This window comes from Thalassophryne amazonica, chromosome 5, assembly GCF_902500255.1.
Source record: "Thalassophryne amazonica chromosome 5, fThaAma1.1, whole genome shotgun sequence".
Classification (NCBI taxonomy): Eukaryota; Metazoa; Chordata; class Actinopteri; order Batrachoidiformes; family Batrachoididae; genus Thalassophryne; species Thalassophryne amazonica.
This window is the reverse complement of record NC_047107.1, coordinates 72616301-72635035: the sequence shown is the minus strand read 5'-3', so window position 1 is coordinate 72635035 and position 18735 is coordinate 72616301. Positions and strand designations below refer to the sequence as shown.

Here is an 18735-nt window from a genome sequence, read left to right as displayed (position 1 = left end):
ATTCTCCACAGACGATTCACTCGCGCGCGCACGTAAAGGAAAGAGAAGGAAAAAACTCCGCTCCCCGCTGCTGCAGGGCTGCTGCTCGCTCTTTCCCAAAAAACCTCTGTCATAATTGTGTTTAGAAACCAGTCACCATTTGTTTTATTATACATCTGTGTAGTTAATAAGTAAAATAATCTCCACGGACGATTTGCTCGCGCGCACACGTAAAATAAAAATAAAAAGAAACTCCGCTCCCGCTGCTGTGGTGCTGCTGCTCGCTCCAAAAACTCTGTCATAATTGTGAAATAAAGGACAAAAGAGACATAAGTCATGCTCACAGGTTGCTACCAGATACAGGACATGTTCACATCTTCAGTCAAACTCCAGACATCTCCACGTCACTACATATTCAGTCCCTGATTGGTCATCGCGGCGCGAAGAGACGAAAAAGTTCTGATTTTTCAACTTGGGGAGGAGGGCAACAGGACGTGATGCGACACAATATCACGCCACAAACGCGCCAATCACTCAAAATCGCTTCACTCGCATCGCTTCACTCGTGCCCATCGTGTCGCGCTGAGTGACTTGGCGCCAAAACTCGTCGTTCCATAGGGATTACATGGCAACCTGTCGCTGCTGTCGCTCACGTCGTGCCCGGTGTGAACGCAGCATAAGCCTTAACTTTTACAGTCCGCTAATGCTACTGTATATGAAATTCAATGGGAGCAGTGTGAGTGTGGTAGCTGGGATTTTTGCCCCCGTTTGACCCATGCATGCGCAGATGCGATGCGCACTTCACTTGTTGATGGCATGGTCTCCTGTAGTTAGTGGCATGGTCTCCTGTAGTTAGTGACATGCTGAAGACATTCTCCACGCAGGATCGTTGGCTGAGAATTGTTTTTTCAGCCCATCAGAATACCCAGTCTTTGCTACTCTGATCTCCTTTGTCAGCATGTTTCTGGCTTTCTTGTACAGGAGACTGTTTCCACTTCTGTAGGTCTCCTCCTTGGCCTGGCGGAGCTGCCTCAGTTTTCATCAAAATGCCCCACTTTGCTATATTAAAGGTCGAGTCAAGTCTTGGAGCATATACTACGGCTGCATATTGCTGCATTGATGACAGCGAGGTCTTTGGTAGCAACCACCCAGGCAGGCAACCTGTCCATCAATAGCCATTTCTCGGTCACAGCTGGGTGAAACATGAACCTTCCCTTTTCCTTCTCCTGCTGCCAGAGTCAAGCTCAGAGAAACACCACATGGCCAAAATGTTGTAGCTGACACTCCTTCACTGTGCAAGTAATACTCCTTATCTGATATCTCCCTCATTTATATATGATATAACCACTTATTTGACACAAAGTCAATCCAACGGTATCCAAGGATCCTCTGAACACATATAGTACTTAAGTCATCCATTGTCACTGGTTTGCATCCAACTCTCACAACAAAACAGCGAGACAGGAAGCACCAGGGCTCAAAAATCTTGGACCTTCATTCTCCTTCAGAGGTATCAGCCTCACCAAATACATCTGTCCAGCAACCTCATGATGCCATGAGCTCTTCTCAGAAGATAATGAATAAATTTGGGTTGGTGGTGGTGGGGGGCTTCAAAATCAAGAACGTTTCTTGGGCACATTCTCTTGGCAACTGTATTCATTCCACCAGGGATTTTTTTTTCTTTTTCTTTTGCAGATTGACAAAAACATCTGGTAATCTTGCATATGCCAATAAACTTAATGTCGTTGGTAACTTGTTTCCAACGGATTGTTTGTTGTTGTGACGCTATTCTGAACTTCACATGGTTGTAAACGTTTCAGTCAGAGCTGCGTGTCGTCAGTCAGAGCTGCGTGTTGTCAGAGCGAGCTGCAAAAAGTTTGTACCTGAGTTTTCTGAGGTGGTGTTTGTGGTTGCCATCTGCCACGCCGGTGTTTGCCAACCCGGACAGTGGGAATACCACCTCAACCGGCAACTTAGCCCCGCGACTGGACAGCAACAACGTCCGAGGCCCGCTCAACGTGGTGAATTCACTGAGGCCGCGCGCTGCATCATTAAAGCCGCGCGTCACGAGTGCCACTTCCCCGAGGCCCCGTGCAGCCACCGCGGATCCATCAGCGCGGAAACACCGAGGCCGCGCGGCACCAGCGCAGTGCAGATCCATCCCGGTGACAAACAACGCAGGCTGTTAACATCGGCGATCGACAAGCTGCTCATAAGCCGACCATGGGGCCTAAGAAGGTTCTGACAGCGGAGGAAGGTGACGATATTAAAAAATCTCTGGACTTTCTATCAGAGGAGATTTCTGTTGTGAAGCAGCAACAGAAATCAATCATGGATCTGGTGGAGGAGGTGAAGGCATTACGGCTCCAGAACGCCGAGAAAGACCGGCATCTGGTGCAGCTGGAAAATAGAGTGGCTGAATTGGAGCAGTACACCAGAATTAACGACGTCATCATCACAGGTCTTCACATCAAACCACGGTCCTACGCACGGGCGGTAACAGATGAGAGCGGAGGGGAGCCCAGTGAACAGGAGGTCAGCTCTGTGGAAAAACAGGTTGCTGATTTCCTCCTATCTAAAGGTATAGAAATGGATTTAAATAACATTGAAGCGTGCCACCCTCTGCCCCGGAGAAATGACGGTGATAAACGAACCGTGATCATGAGATTCATCAACAGAAAACACAAAACAGCACTGTTAAAACAAGGAAGAAAACTGAAAGGGACAAACGTATTCATCAATGAACATCTCACCAAACGGAATGCCGACATCGCCAGGAAAGCATGCTTCTTAAAGAAACAGGGAAAAATCCAGCACACATGGACTTCAAACTGTAAAATATTCATCAAACTGAACGGATCACCAGAACAAGCAAAGGTCATGGCAATAAGGAACATCGAGGAGCTGGACAAATATGAACAATAGGTATGAGGACTCAAACACATCACAGCACCATGATGCAGACTGGAGCAACCCACTCATCCACATCATCTACACCCGGAGACAAGAGAGACATAATGACTAAGGATAATGATCCGTTTATTTCTGCCCAGGAGCTCTGTCTAGATACATTTAATTAGAATATCTCTGCTAACCACCTCTTCGAATCTGAAAATGATCCTGATACCTTTTTCAGTGAGAATATTGTGAGACAGTGCAAATATTTTACAGAAGAACAATTCAAAAATTATAAAATCAATGACGAAAATTTTTTAATTATACATTTCAACAGCAGAAGTCTCTCGTAATCTGTCCACTATTAATGATTGTTTGAAAACATCCAAAAAACGTTTTTCAGTTATTGTAATTTCAGAAACATGGTTAAATGAGGATAATAAAGATCTGGTATATCTTGATGGTTATGAATTGTTCCTGGTTAATAGGCAGACGAGAAGGGGCGGAGGCGTTGCATTGTTTGTAAGGTCAGATTATAACTGTAAACTCATTAACAACATGCCATTTACAGTGGACAACATCATGGAATGTGTTACCATAGAAATGACATCTATAAACTCCAAAAACATAGTTGTTAGTTGCATTTACAGAGCTCCTGGGACAAACATTGACACCTTTGAAGACATTATCTTAGGAATGTACAACAAAATCAACAGAAATAAGCATTTATTTGTCTGTGGAGATTTCAATATAGATTTTTTAAACCCTCACAATCATCCACAAATTACCTCATTCATAAACACCTTGTACTGTTTAGGACTGTTTCCAACCATCATTCATCCTAGCAGAATAACTATGGACTCAACAACTCTCATTGACAATATTTTAACTAACGTTATATCCGGTAATCTTAGTGGGGGACTACTGGTCAGTGATATCAGTGATCACTTGCCAGTTTTCTCAGTCTTTGCATTGGAGGGTTGTTGTAAGTATCGAAGCAATATCAAATTCATGAGTAGAAAAGTAACACCTGAAACAATTGATAATTTAAGGGAGGATTTATCAAGTCAGAATTGGTCAGATGTTTTTGTTGATGATGTTGACAGGTCATATGATGCTTTCATTTCCATTTTTTCCAGTTTGTATAATAAACACTGTCCATTTGTTGACAAAATATATAGAAATCAATATAGCAACAAACCATGGATAACTAAGGGACTTCAGAGGGCATGTAAAAAGAAAAACGTACTATATAAACAATTCATAAAACTACGAACTAAGGAAGCTGAAAGTAAGTATAAAACATATAAGAATAAGTTAATCAATATCATGAGACTCAGTAAAAAAACATATTATAATGAGTTACTTGTCAAAAATAGAAATAACATCAAAAACACATGGAACATATTAAATGAAATAGTAAAAAAGAATAGAGTAACTAGAGATTATCCTTCATTTTTTCAGAGTAACAACTACATCACGATTGATAACGACGAGTCTATTGCTGAACACTTTAATGAATACTTCGTTAATGTGGGTAAAAATCTTGCCAGTAAGATTGACTCATCAACTAATAACTTCTGGGTAAATAATTCAACGTTTAACAAATCTGTTTCAATGTTCATTGGTGGTACTCATGAAAGGGAAATACTTGATCTGGTTCATGGTTCAAAAAGTAAGAAATCGACTGATTTTAATAATTTGGATATGGCTTTATTAAAAAAAGTTATTGATTGTATAGTAAAACCGTTCAATTCTATTTGCAATATGCCACTAAGTACTGGTAAATTTCCTTCTCAAATGAAAATAGCCAAAGTAATTCCTCTGTTTAAAACTGGTGACAAACACACATTTTCTAATTACAGACCTATATCACTCCTGCCACAATTTTCCAAAATTTTGGAAAAAATATTTGCTAAAAGATTAAATGATTATTTACTGAAGCATAACATCATTTGTGAAGAACAATATGGATTCAGAAGGTCTCGAACTACATCACATGCTTTGATGGACTTTGTGGAAAGTATAGCAACTGCAATTGATAATAAACAATACACAATAGGTGTTTTTTTTTTATTTACAGAAAGCGTTTGACACAATTAACCATGGAATACTATTAAGTAAACTGCAGAAATATGGAATCAGAGGTCTGGCATATGAATGGATAGCTAGTTATTTACAAGGCAGATTTCAGTATGTTCAATTCAATAATACAAATTCTGAACTCAGGGATGTCACATGTGGGGTGCCGCAGGGCTCAGTGATGGGTCCTTTGTTGTTTATAATCTATATAAATGATATAAGTTGGGTGTCGAGTTCACTGAGATGTGTCCTTTTTGCGGATGATACAACTGTGTTCTGTAGCGGTGAAAATCTTGAACAGCTTCTGGACATAATGGAGAAAGAACTGGAAAAATTTAAGGTTTGGTTTGACGCTAATAAGTTGTCACTCAACCTTGGGAAAACTAAATGTATTATATTTGGAAATAAACAGGCACCCAAATGTAAAAATTTAACTATAAACAATAAGGAAATTGAGTTAGTAACAGAATAAATTTTTAGGTGTTATAATTGATAATAAACTTAGCTGGAAACCACATATAAATTATGTGAAATCAAAATTGTCAAAAACTATAGCCATTTTGTATAAAGCCAAAGACCTACTGCCACAAGAAGGGTTACTTACTTTATATCATTCTCTGATGGTACCATATATGACATATTGTGTTGAGTCATGGGGAAACACTTACAAATCAAATACAAATCCAATATTCCTTTTGCAAAAACGAGCCATACGAATCATCTGCAATAAACAATATCGTGAACCAACTCATTCTCTATTTGTGTCTTTAAATTTATTAAAATTCATTGATTTGGTCGATTACATTACAATTCAAACTTTATTTCGAGCGAAAAACCAAGCCTTACCGAGACATGTCCAGAGTCTGTTCCGATTGAGGGAATCCAGATATAGTTTAAGAGGTTGTGCAATTTTTATGAAACCACCAGTAAGAACAAATGTAAAGGGTTTTTGTGTGTCTGTGGTTGGGGTGAGGAAATGGAACAAATGTTCAACAGAGGTTACAATGAGTAGTACCTTAGTGAGATTTAAGAAACTACTCAAAAAGAACATTATGTCTAAGTATCATAAAGAAGCAAATATAATTTGATTTATATGGAATGTTCAATTTATAAGTGGGACTTATTGTATATTTGAATGTGTGGGTATGTATATGCGTATGTAGATATATAGATATGGGTAGGTGTATATGTATATAAGTGACTGTGTATATGTATGTATATATTTATGTTTGTAAAGTATATACGTATGTATATAGGTATATGTGGCACAGCCCAAGCAGAGGGTCACCCCCAAGAGCCTGGTCTGCTTTAGGTTTCTTCCTTATAGGGAGTTTTTCCTCTCCACAGTTGCCTAGTGCTTGCTCTGGGGGTTGGTACGGTTAGTCCTTACTGGCGTAAAGTGCCTTGATTCGACTTTCTTATGATCTGGTACTATATAAATATAAGTGAATAGTATATTGATGTGTATGTCTGTGTGTCGACATGTAGTAGTGAATTTATATTTATGTAAATATGACTGATTAGAATTGTTGGACTTGTACTAGCAGGGGTGGGCGCTAATAAGCTTTGCTTCAGCCCACACCCTTTCGGACTCACTAGTTTTGTCTGTGTTTGTTTGTGGAATTGTTCATTTTTTTGTATTTGAATATTTTGTGTGCCGAATTAAAAAAACTGTCACTTTTACTTCTGTTTAGCACTCTTCTGGTTATTAATTGTATCTTCTCTGAACATTATTTAACTATAGTCCTGTTGTAATTCGCTAGCAGTTAGCATTCACTAGCGTTTAGCTTTCGCTAGCTAGGTCGACTCCTCCCTTCCCCCCCCTTGTTATTTTTATAGCTGGTTCTTTTTACCTGGTTAATACTTCTGTTAGTTTTTCAGTCGAACGGCTGTGAATTTTAAGTAATTATTTTACTCCTGTGTAAATCTTAGGAGCGGCTAGCATTTTCGCTAGCGGTTAGCTTGCGTTAGCGACTTCAGACCCTCGTTTTCATTTTTTCATTTCATTTTTTTATATACTTCTGTTAGTTAACTGTTAGTGTAACTCTTGTGAACTTTAGCTTAGTACTTTACTCTTGTGTTAATCTTAGGAGTGGTATATATATATATATATCTACTGTTCCTACATTTCTAATACTTGTGCTACTCTTTTAGTCGAACTGCTGTGAACTTTAATTCAATTATTTGCGTCTGTGTGAGCTTTAGGAGTGGTTTGCTTATCCATTATTGGTTAGCTTGTGCTTGCTTGGCTATACTCTTGAATTTCCTAGTGCACAAAGTACACTACTTTACCAACTTTACACCCTCCATAAATCCTACGTAAATCCTAGGGTGGCTCTCTTAGAGAGCCGTGTCCGTAAGTTAGAGCAGCTTCTTAGCGCAGTGGAGTTAGATGTTATGGGCACTCCAGATGAGGTTAGTGCTGGGCCGGCTAGCGAGCCCATTAGCATCAGCCGAGAAACGCCGGCTGTGGAGGACGGTTTTCGGACTGTGGCGAGGCGGAGGAAGCCCCGTAGGGCTTGGTGCCCGGTTGTGGCACCCCGATCACACTCGCCACTGCGAACTGTGAATCGGTTCTCCCCCTTGGATTTACCTGATGTGAATTCTCTGAGCCCACAATTGACTTCCAGTCCTATCTCCAGGCCGAAACACCGGACTTTAGTGATAGGAGATTCTATCACCCGCAAAGTCAGGTTACAGACGCCGGCTGATGTTAAATGTATTCCTGGGGCCAGAGTTCCTGACATTGCATCCCATCTTAGGGTGCTGACACTGCACAAGGGAAGACAGATGAAGGGACATGAGATATAGTCACATAGTTATTCACGTCGGCACCAATGATATCAGGATGAAGCACTCAGAGGTCACAAAAATGAACATAGAGAGGACTTGTGACCTTGCCAGAAAGATGTGTCGGCATCGATTAATAGTCTCTGGTCCCCTCCCCTCCCGGGGTACTGATGAGGTGTTTAGCAGGCTGACATCATTAAATAGGTGGCTGGCGCAGTTTTGTCAACAGCAAGGCTTTAGCTTTATTGATAACTGGCCTTCGTTCTGGGGCCGCCGTGACCTGCTGATGCCAGACGGCCTCCACCCTACTGGGGAAGGCGCCGCCATCTTGTCTGCGAACATAGATAGAGCTCTACAGGGAGGGTAACATTAGGAATCTACAGCAGGCCACGGAGCAGGTGATTAGAGACCCTGCAAGGCTTATGACAAATGTGGGTGTGGAATCCATTAGCTTAGCGGGGAAATTAGTGCAGAAAATCCACTATGGTGATAGTACACTTTACCTGCCAGGGAGGGAAATTCAAGTTGAGACTGTGGCCTGCTCCCGTAGACGTGTCCATAAAAATCATAGAGGGATATGCTTTGCAAACTTAATATCCATTACTATATTGGATCATGTTGAAATTGAGGATGGCCCAATGGTTGTTCCAGTAATAGCAAAGATTTCGTGTCTGCTACCTACAACACACGTGGAATGTCTCAAACCTAAACCTACTTCTAGGCATCTTATATATGCTACTCTGGAACCACCCCTAAACCCAAACAGTTCAACTGTCAACCCCACTGAGGTCCTTAGACTGGGTCTCATTAACATAAGATCACTGTCCTCAAAATCATTGTTGATTAATGATTTAATTATTGATCATCACTTAGATATGATTGGGTTATGTGAAACCTGGGTTAAACCTACAGCTGTCCTCCCCTTAAATGAAGCCTGCCCACCAGCATATACATTTAGTCACGTCCCTCGTGATGCGAAGCAAGGCAGGGGTGTTGCTCTTATTTATAAATCTAGGTTTAGCTTATTAGCTGTTGGGGGTCACAAATATAACTCGTTTGAGCATCTGATTCTCTGCTCCGCTCAGGATATTACGCATTGCCAAGGTCAGAAGAATAAAAATCAGCCGTATTACTTTGTCACTGTATATAGGCCTCCTGGCCCATATTCTTAATTCCTAGATGAATTTGGTGCGTTCATCTCTAACTTGCCAACTAGTGCAGATAACATTCTGATCATTGGTGACTTTAACGTTCATATAAATAAGCCTTCTGATCCCCTCTGCAAATTATTTATGGAAATTTTGGATGCATTAGGATTTCGGCAACACATTCGGGATTCAACGCACATTAGTGGAAATACCCTGGATCTGGTTCTCGCACGTGGTATTGTTGTCACAAATATTGATATCATGCCTCTTACATCAGTGTTCTCTGATCACTCACTTAAGTTTACAGTTTCGCTGCCGTGTTTAGTGGAACAACCTTATTTATCACTGCAGCGATGTATCAACTCCTCAACTAAGACTGAACTAGAAGCTAGACTGCCTGATGTCTTAGCCTCACTTTTGACAAATACCCAGTCAGTAGACAGACTTGTGGATAGTTTAAACTCAGTGCTCAAAACGACACTCGACATGATTGCACCACCTGTGTTGAAACCGCGCTCCCCCAAATCGCAGTCACCTTGGTTCAATGATTACCTGCGTGACCTCAAGCATAAAGCAAGAGGTCTAGAACGGAAATGGCGTCGTTCAAAATTAGAAGTATTCCACCTTGCGTGGCTTGATGCTATCTTAGACTATAAGCATGCATTATTGGCTACAAAGCGGACCTATTGCTCTGATTTGATCAACAAAAACAAGCATAACTCAAAGTTCTTGTTCGACACGGTGGCAACGCTTATTCATGGACAACCACCTATAGCTCGCTGTCCTTTTACAGCACAAGATTTCCTAGATTACTTTGAGAAGAAAATAGATGACATTAGGTTCAACATATCCCAGCATGCCTTAACCAGCCACTACACCCTGCTATTGAGGTGGGCGCCACTACTGAGGTATTACCTAGATTTACAGAATTTGATAGTGTCTCTCTAGACATGCTGATGAAACTCATAACGTCAACAAAAAGCACAACCTGTTTATCTGATCCTATAGCAACAAAACTGTTTAAGGACCTGTGGCCCACTCTTGGGCCGATTGTGCTGGAAATTATTAATCTCTCTTTAACTTCTGGATCTGTTCCTAAATGTTTCAAATCTGCAGTGGTTAAACCATTACTTAAGAAACCTAATCTTGACCCTAGTGTATTGAAAAACTATCGGCCGATATCAGATCTATCATTTTGCTCTAAAATTCTGGAAAAAGTGGTGTCACGACAGCTCGTAGACTATCTTACTGAGAATAATCTCTTTGAGCCACTGCAGTCTGCTTTTAGAAAATATCATTCCACAGAGACGGCTCTCACTAAAGTGGTGAATGATCTTCTGCTTACAATGGACTCGGACACCACTATGGTTCTGCTGCTGTTAGATTTCAGTGCTGCATTTGATACAGTGCATCATCATATTCTACTTGATAGGCTGGAAAATCATTTTGGGATTACTGGGAGTGCCATTGCATGGCTGACGTCATACTTGACCAGTCGGTCTCACTGTGTTTTGTACAGTAACACTACCTCTAACCTTAGTGACATGAAATTTGGGGTTCCTCAGGGGTCTGTCTTAGACCCCCTGCTTTTCTCCCTTTATATAACACCCCTTGGGCACATATTGCGGCATTTTGGGATTACCTTTCACTGCTGTGCAGATGATACTCAGTTATATATGCCGATAACTGCTGGTAATCTCATTAACATAAAATCCTTACAAGATTGCCTTGCAGCAGTGAGAAGTTGGATGTCTAGAAACTTCCTACTTTTAAACTCTGAAAAGACAGAAATGATGGTTCTTGGTACAGAGAGACATCGGCATCAATTTGACCAGTTAACACTCAGCCTAGGCTCCTGTGTCATACATCACACTGACAAAGTGAGGAACCTTGGGATAATTTTTGATCCTTCGTTGTCCTTTGGCCTCCATATTAGAAATATTACTAGGACTGCTTTCTTCCACCTGCGAAATATAGCAAAGATTCGTCCTATCCTGTCTGTAGCTGATGCTGAGACCCTGATCCATGTGTTCATCTCTTCTATATTGGACTACTGCAATGTTCTATTTTCTGGTTTACCGCAGTCTAGCATTAGGGCTCTCCAATTGGTTCAAAATACTGCAGCCAGACTTTTGACACGAAGCAGAAAGTTCGACCACATTACACCCATTTTGGCGTTTCTTCACTGGCTTCCTGTCCCAGTGAGATCAGATTTTAAGGTTCTGCTACTAACCTATAAAGTTATTCATGGACTGGCACCTCCCTACCTAGCTGACCTAATTAAACCTTACGTACCGGCCCGGGCTTTACGTTCTCAGGGTGCAGGACTACTTTGTGTCCCTAGGGTGAATAAGAAGTCTGTGGGTCACAGAGCTTTCTCTTATCGTGCCCCTGTTCTGTGGAATGGTCTCCCTGCGTCAATAAAACAATCAGATTCTGTGGAGACTTTCAAGTCCAGACTTAAGACGCACTTATTTTCCCTTTCATATGGCTAGCATACTGGTACAGTTTTGTTTTATGCTTTTTACTCTTTTAATTCATGTTATTAGTAATTGGAGCGGGCCACGGCCTCAACTTCACCTAAATTCTGGGTCTTTTAGTGAAGCTTAGGGCTAGTGGCCGGCGATCACCTTAGTGTTTCTTCTGTTTTTCTTGTTGATTAATGCTGGCAAATTATACAGTATTTTTTGTCTTTCTGATGCCTGATTCTGTTTTTTCTCTCTGTTTAAGGTGCAGCTCCATCCAGAGATGGGAGTTGTATTCATGTTGGCGATCCTTCTGTCCTGTCCACCAACAGCAATTCTTGTATATTCGTCCGTGAATTGTTCTGTGAATTATTTCTGTAATTTATGTTTGTAGCATGGCTCAAGCAGAGGGTCACCCCTTTGAGTCTGGTCTGCTTGAGGTTTCTTCCTCAGAGGGAGTTTTTCCTTACCACTGTTGCTCTGGGGGTTGGTAGGGTTAGACCTTACCTGTGTGAAGCGCCTTGAGGCAACTCTGTTGTGATTTGGCACTACATAAAGGAAAAAAAAAATTGAAAAAAAAAATTGATGGAAGCATAAATACTTGTACAGGAATCAAACGGTGTTGAAAAAGGTTTTTTTGTTTGTTTGTTTGTTTTACAAGCTATGTGGCAGTCTCAGTCTTCTCTCTCCTCTTATTTCCTTTCAGGTATCACCAGTTGATGGCCGTAGTCGCTTACCAACCCCAGAGTCCCCTCCACACGTCATCCGCTTCTCAGTCCGTCCTCCTCACCTCACCCCTGCCACCACCACTTCCGGTGCAGCTTCGGATTCATCAGACTCAGAGTACAGCTCTAACACCACCGTCTCTGGTATCAGTCAGGAGCTTCAAAACTACAACCTGCCCTCACACAGGGGTCAAGCTAGAGCTGAAGAGCAGCAGTACCACACCCAGACCAACAGAGGCAGAGCAGCTAGGCCAGAGGAAGGAAGGACAGCTGCAGCAGGACATAGACGCTCAGCCACACAGCAGGACCCCCCTGCGTACAGTGTGTCCTCAGTAAGAACCTATCCATGTTACTTCTCTTTTTTTTCTTTCACTTTTTGAATATAAGTTTGATTTTCTTGCTTTACAGTCTGTCTCCTCTCAGGGTTGTGATTCTGGGCCACAGCCTGGGACTACTCAGCGCTACAGCAGGGAGCCCAAGAGCCAACTACATCGGCAGGCCCCGCCCCCAGTATGCCCGCGCATGGACGCTTTTGAAACCTCTACTGAGACCAGGGGGCCGAATGGCACACACGGCTCTGGCCATAGGGAACACTCAGCAGGCCGCAGAGCCCGCTCGTCCCACAACCCACAGTCTAATCACCACCTTCCGCACCATCCGAACCCTGCTCCTTATTGCCAACCCATCACCACGGTAACAGCATCAGCGTCCGTTACTGTGGCCGTCCACCCGGCCCCCTTGTCCAACCCAAACCCTACCGCTTCCTCTTATCCAGAATACACTCCAATGTACAATTGTTGCCCAACGCGGCCGGAGGAGCCAAACCCTGACTTCCAGGACCCTCATGTGCCACTGGACACCCACACAGGACTCAGAGGAGCTGAGATGGAGGCCATGGAGCTCCAAGACTTAGAGTTTGAACCAGCTGAGAGCAGCTGTGTCAGGCATGCTAGCTGAGGTGAGCTTTCAAGTCCTGCATCGCATTTAAAAGTGAGGTTTTGTCCCTAAAATTCAGTGTACCTCAGAAGGCAAAGTTATTGAGATTCTTTACTGCAGCACTGGCAATTCAGTCTTTCTGTTTTATTTCCAGTTGTGAAGAACGCAAGTGCAGTGGCCAAAGATGGACTCCTCTGTGTTACAGAACCGCTGACCTGGCCTCCCTACGACCAGCCCAGCCGGGCTCGACCCCCAGCCTCAAGCAGCAGGACCCTCACCAGTCCGGACATGGTGCTTATTCTTACTGTACCCCAGTGGACTTATGTCTTAGATATTTCTATCGATATTTAAAAGATGTACACGTGTAAATATGAACAAAACATAGCTATAATTTGAGGAGTTGTACAACTCCTGGTGTTAATAGACTGGGGCTGCCATTTTATATGGTGTGTACATGTGTCTGTATAAATCTGTGTGCGTGAGAGCAAGATAGATCTCTGATTTACTGTTCACTCATCTGTGGATCTGTGCCAATAGGAAGCTTCATCCAGACAAGAATACCTGACAGCATTCAGTGTTGCTGCTTAAAATATTTGTAATAATTTACATGTATTAATTCTATGCAAACAAAAGAAGTGATCTGTGTGTGTGTGTGTGTGTGTGTGTAACGTCAATGTGCCCCAACATATCTAGCTTATACATCAGAAACATCCTTAGAACAAACTAACATTGATGCTCATTTACCACATGAGGGAGAATGTTAGCCTCATCAAACAGGGCTCTTTATGTTTGTGAGTGTTTGTGTGTTTGCGTTTCTTATTGTATAAAGGTACACGTGTTAAACTATTAATTTCTTATCACAAACCTGTGGTAGTTATGAAACAATTACTGTTTAAGTTGACACGCTATGCGTGCTATTTAATACAAGCAGATATGAAGAAATTCTAAAAGCTGTTTTTTTATTATTTTGTTTTTACATTTTTTTTAGTTATTGCCTCTGCATTGGAACCTGTTTCTGTTCTCAGCTTTGTATTGTCTGTTACACTGCTCTCTGGTTGTATTTTACTGTAAAAGGTTATATATTGTTTAACCCTAGCAGGTTCAAATCCATTCAGTCCATCTCAGAAGTGAATGTCCTGTTCTCACCTTTGTGGACATGCATCCCTGAAGGACATGGACTGTTAAGGCTGATCTGTGCTCTGTTTACAGTCTACTTTTGTCCAAAAGTTCTAACCATGCCTTTCAAACAGTGTAAGGTCACTGCCCACATACTTCCATATGTTCTTTACATTGGCACTGATGCTAAACAAAACATCCACTAGAGGGCATTGCAGAGCCTCTTGAAAGTTTCTGACAACATCAAACATGGTGACATTTGAAGAAACAAAACCATAGACAACAGTTATGACATAACCAACTGGACGGGACCATGTGATGTTTGCAGAAACAACAGTAATACACCTGTAGTATACCCTTAGCAGAACCTCTGCACTTCTGGAAAACCTCTCTGGTGATATCACAGCATATCCAAAAAAGGCTCCATACAAATGCAAGGGATTACCAAAGTGTGTCAAAGTTTGTGACTGAATAAATACATTTTTGAACATCTTGAAAAGTCCACTATGGTTGAAACAAAACTGCAGCACAAAGACAGGATATCTCAGTTCTCCAAGATATAGACAAGGTTTCAAACCGTGAACCTTCTGGGATGCATGTCTTCTAAAAGTTAAAGCAGGGCTTAGCTCAACCATTAGTGGGGATGTTCACATATGATTCTGGAACAGGGTCCGCATGTGGCACATGCTCTGTATGTTCTAAAGAGGCTGTGTCTATAAGCTAAAAGTCAGACTGTGTACTGTACAACCCCGTTCACCTGGCACTTGACAGCATTTAAACTTCATTTTCTATGTCGTCTTTGCTCTTTCTTTCTGTTCAACCAATAAGCTAGTCCACAGAGCCTGCTGAGGGCTAAGCCCTATATGGCCTGACGATGTCACAGTGTATATACATGTATGTATAAACATGTGTGTGTGTGTGTGTGTGTGTATTTCCTTCACTGTCTCCGCTAAGTTTTAGTCACGGTAAAGAAAACTGGCCCTTATTTGGCCCCAACCATCCCCGCTCCCCCAGCCCGTAAAAACATACATGATGCCGCAATACTAATTAGACTGTGCCCCCTCTAACACTAAATGGTGCAGTGTGGAGCCTCAGGGTTCAGAGTGTGCACACGTGGCTCCTTTTCTCCACCAGCAATTGCGCTCCAGAGTCTCACCGTTTATACTCCCACTTCCTGTTGAAATCTTTGCAGTTTTCTCCTCTACATCATGTCAGCTGCTTGCATGAATTTTGGAAATTTTGTTTTGTTTGTGTTTTGTTAAACGTTATCTCCCAATGTCACATTGGCAGTAATGGAGAGAATAATAGCTGGCAACTATTTTATTCATTTTTAATGATCTTTGTTTTTGTTTTCAGCGTTGAATTGCGATATTTATATTTTTTTTTAATATAAAATGTTTTTCATTATTGTTGTGATGCCAGTGGGTAACAAATGCAGGGATTTTTATGTCTATTGAAAAAAAAAACACTATTACAATTCAATGTCTTTACATTAATGGAGTTTGATCTGTATAAAGTGCATACTAATGTTAAATAGGAAAAAAGAATATATAACATTTTACACTACAGGTCTCATCGTAGCTCTTAGAGGATTTTTAAAAGAAAAAAAAAAAAAAAAAATCAGTGGTTCTTCCAGATTGCCATTTTGCTCTCAGTTGGCGTGGATGTTTGCTGTTGTCAGTTACAAAGATAAATGTATGCCATATAATTTATTTATATGAAAATTTATTTTTGTAGTGTACATAGTAGTTGTCAAGGTATTTCACAGAAGTATATTTTTAAAGAGTTTATATGTAATGATATACCATACCAGGAAAAAAGAAAAGGTGCACACTTTCATTGCTAACTGTCTCGTATGACAACATGAACACCTCCCCGTTCAGTATTATGTTTCCATCTTTGGAGAGAGAAGTCAGGCACCTGTTGCTATGGTTTTCTCTAACGCTAACCATCAAGGTAGACAATTGTACTAGCTCTCTAAATATTAATGTTCAAACACTGATAGAATTCTAACTAATAAAAAAATATATAACTTATTTGTCTCTTTGTTCATAACTTTAATAAATGAAATCTTTAAAGGATTGCTTGGGTCTAAGTCTTTGAGTTGATGCAAGTCAAAATGTCTACGTGTAAACAGGAGCTACCCCCACGCCCCTGCATCCTGTCCTACAGCACAACTCTGACATCTGGTCTGAAGCGGTGCCGCCCTCCCCGCCAGCCCACCCAGCTCCGCTCCTGCACCCCACCAGCACTTCCACACCCTGTTCTGCATGATTTTGATTGACAGCTTTATAGACTGCAAGGAAATTGCTTGTAGTTACAATACAGCTGGCCTGTTTGGAGTAATGAAAAAGGGCATGTGGTCTTGAGTTTGCAGCGTGGCCGGCGAGAGAGGGCGAGAGCCTCGTCAGCTGCATGGGTGGCACATATGTCTTCTCACGCTAACACAGGGAACTAAAGGATTTTCAACACAAAAAATGCATTTAAGGTTTATACGGCAAGTGCTATGTTTTTCAAAACCGCACTTGTTTGTTGCACTTTTTGACCTAAGTGCCAAAAAAGGGAAGCCACAAGTTCAACCTGAACCTCAGGCAGGCTGAGGAACTCGCTGACCCTGGATCAGTGGTTAGAGTCAGGCAGCAGGCTTGTCATTATCTTTTAAAGCCAATAAAGGCATGGTTCACTGCTGTGTGCTTCCAACTATAGAGGTGAGCTGTCTTACAAATGTCAGGGTGTGTTTGGAAAGCTGGGTACCACAAGCTGAATTGTTCCAATCCACATCAAGATTTTCAGTCTGCTCTTCATTGAGATTGCAGTGCAAAATATGAATTCAGGTCAATTTTAATGCGACCGATAATTTGAGTTTGAGATTGCAGTTTAGTATTGTGAGGATGTAGCCACAAAATCCTCAAATTTTGACTGTGCATCCAGAAAATGTCCTGCTAAAAGCAAAATTTAGGTCTGAAATAGCTCACAGAAATCCAAATCTAGACTCCAGCTTTCACTGAGGCCAGTTTGTATCTACATAACATCCCACACAGTTTGTCAGAGCGAGCGATGCACCTCTGAGAAGAGAGGAGATGTGGGGAGCAGCCTCTCCGAAAGTGATACTCCCAGGACATTTAAGGTGTCATAAGTTCAGTGGATAGAGGTGTTTGGCAATGCTGGTACCTTTGAGAAAAAAATTCCTTAAAGTCTTGGTGCTTGGTTGTGAGATCTGGATTCCAGCCAGTGACCTAAAATGACTTAATGACTTTTGTCCCACGTCTCTACTGAATTTTGACAAATATCAAAATATCTGTCATCCAGTGAGTTTGTGGATAACAGTGTGTGAAGCTTTGCTGACATGAAATGTCTGCAGGTGACACGGTTCACTGAGCTCCAATATTGTTAAAATCTCTCTCACCAGCACTCCCCTCATCTGCTCAGAGACCCCAGGTCACTATACCAACAAACTCTCCTACCCTGGCCCTGCACTACCCTTTAGCCCCCTTCACCTCACCAGCGTGCACACATCCCTGTGCATATAGATGCCCTTAGGAGAGGAACTGTGCACATTCTGAAGAGTGCTTCATTCAAACTAACAAGCTCCATGTTGTTAGTGGGTTTCCTGTACCTGTCCTTTATGCCAAGAAGGGGTTAAGAGGAGGAATGGCATGCAGGAAGGATAAACAAATCCAAAGAGGACCAGAAAGGAAGAGGGACAGCAATTAAAGACTGATTTCACTGCTGGGTTAACAAACTGTCCAGACATGGCTTTCTGCCCAGACAATGCAGCGTATCCGCTGGTCACAACTTTTTCTGTCTTCCTTTCTCCATTAATTTCTTTCTCTTGCTTTTCCTTCTTTTTTCCATGATTTATTAAACTAAACATACATGTGTGAGGGGAATTGTTGAATTCTGTGCTCCAATCCTCCTTTTCTACGCAATCTATCTTACTCCCTTGCCTTGTTTCCATCGCTCACTCGCTCCCTGAAAGGCTTGTCCATCACCACCTGCTTGGAGAGCTAAACCCTCTAAGTGTATACGCTCCTCCACATGAATAATTGCTTTGTTGACATGACTACGTAGGACACACACAGTCTCACACACACAGTCCCACACACACACACACACCCTTCAGATCAAGTCCAAATTTACACATTATTTAAAAAAGTAGTATAAGAATAAATCTGCAGGAAGCATCAGACATGAATGGTGAGGCCTTGCAGACATCTTGAAAACATCTTGTCTTTAGAATTTGTGTTTGGGTGCACTTATACATTTGTCTTTGTAACAACCACTTTGAGTTTTACATTACTATTGTATCACAAGACAACTAACCAATATGTATGTCACAGACATGAACCAATGTGGTTCTTCAGCATCTCACCGTGTCATTTAAGTTCTTCAGACTTTTTTTGAGCAAATGGTTCAGGGAAGCATTAGCATGGCTAAAACCTTTTCAGCTACCCTGACCCCCACCTTTTTAAGCATTTTCTTTTTTACCTTTCAGCTAGTTGACAGAAGGACTGTACAGTATGGCCAAATTATTGTATCTCAATATTGTCATATCAGTATGTAATACGATATGACTATGATTTCACACAAAGTGCAGCA

General features: G+C 41.7%; 1 protein-coding gene across 3 annotated transcripts in view; it reads left to right on the top strand.

The window, feature by feature from the left end:
* ptch1 (patched 1) overlaps positions 1–16217 on the top strand; it is a 177381-nt gene extending 161164 nt beyond the window's left edge. Inside the window, exons 22-24 of one of the 3 annotated variants that reach the window (XM_034170531.1) lie at positions 12066–12416; positions 12493–13042; positions 13183–16217. In XM_034170531.1, the coding sequence (XP_034026422.1) occupies positions 12066–12416; positions 12493–13041 (900 nt within the window). In that variant the 3' untranslated portion in view covers position 13042; positions 13183–16217. Of the gene's footprint in view, positions 1–12065; positions 12417–12492; positions 13043–13174 lie in introns of those variants that run through there. The other 2 variants (XM_034170532.1, XR_004560799.1) reach the window with 2 other exon arrangements.
* Positions 16218–18735: the final 2518 nt, after the last annotated feature.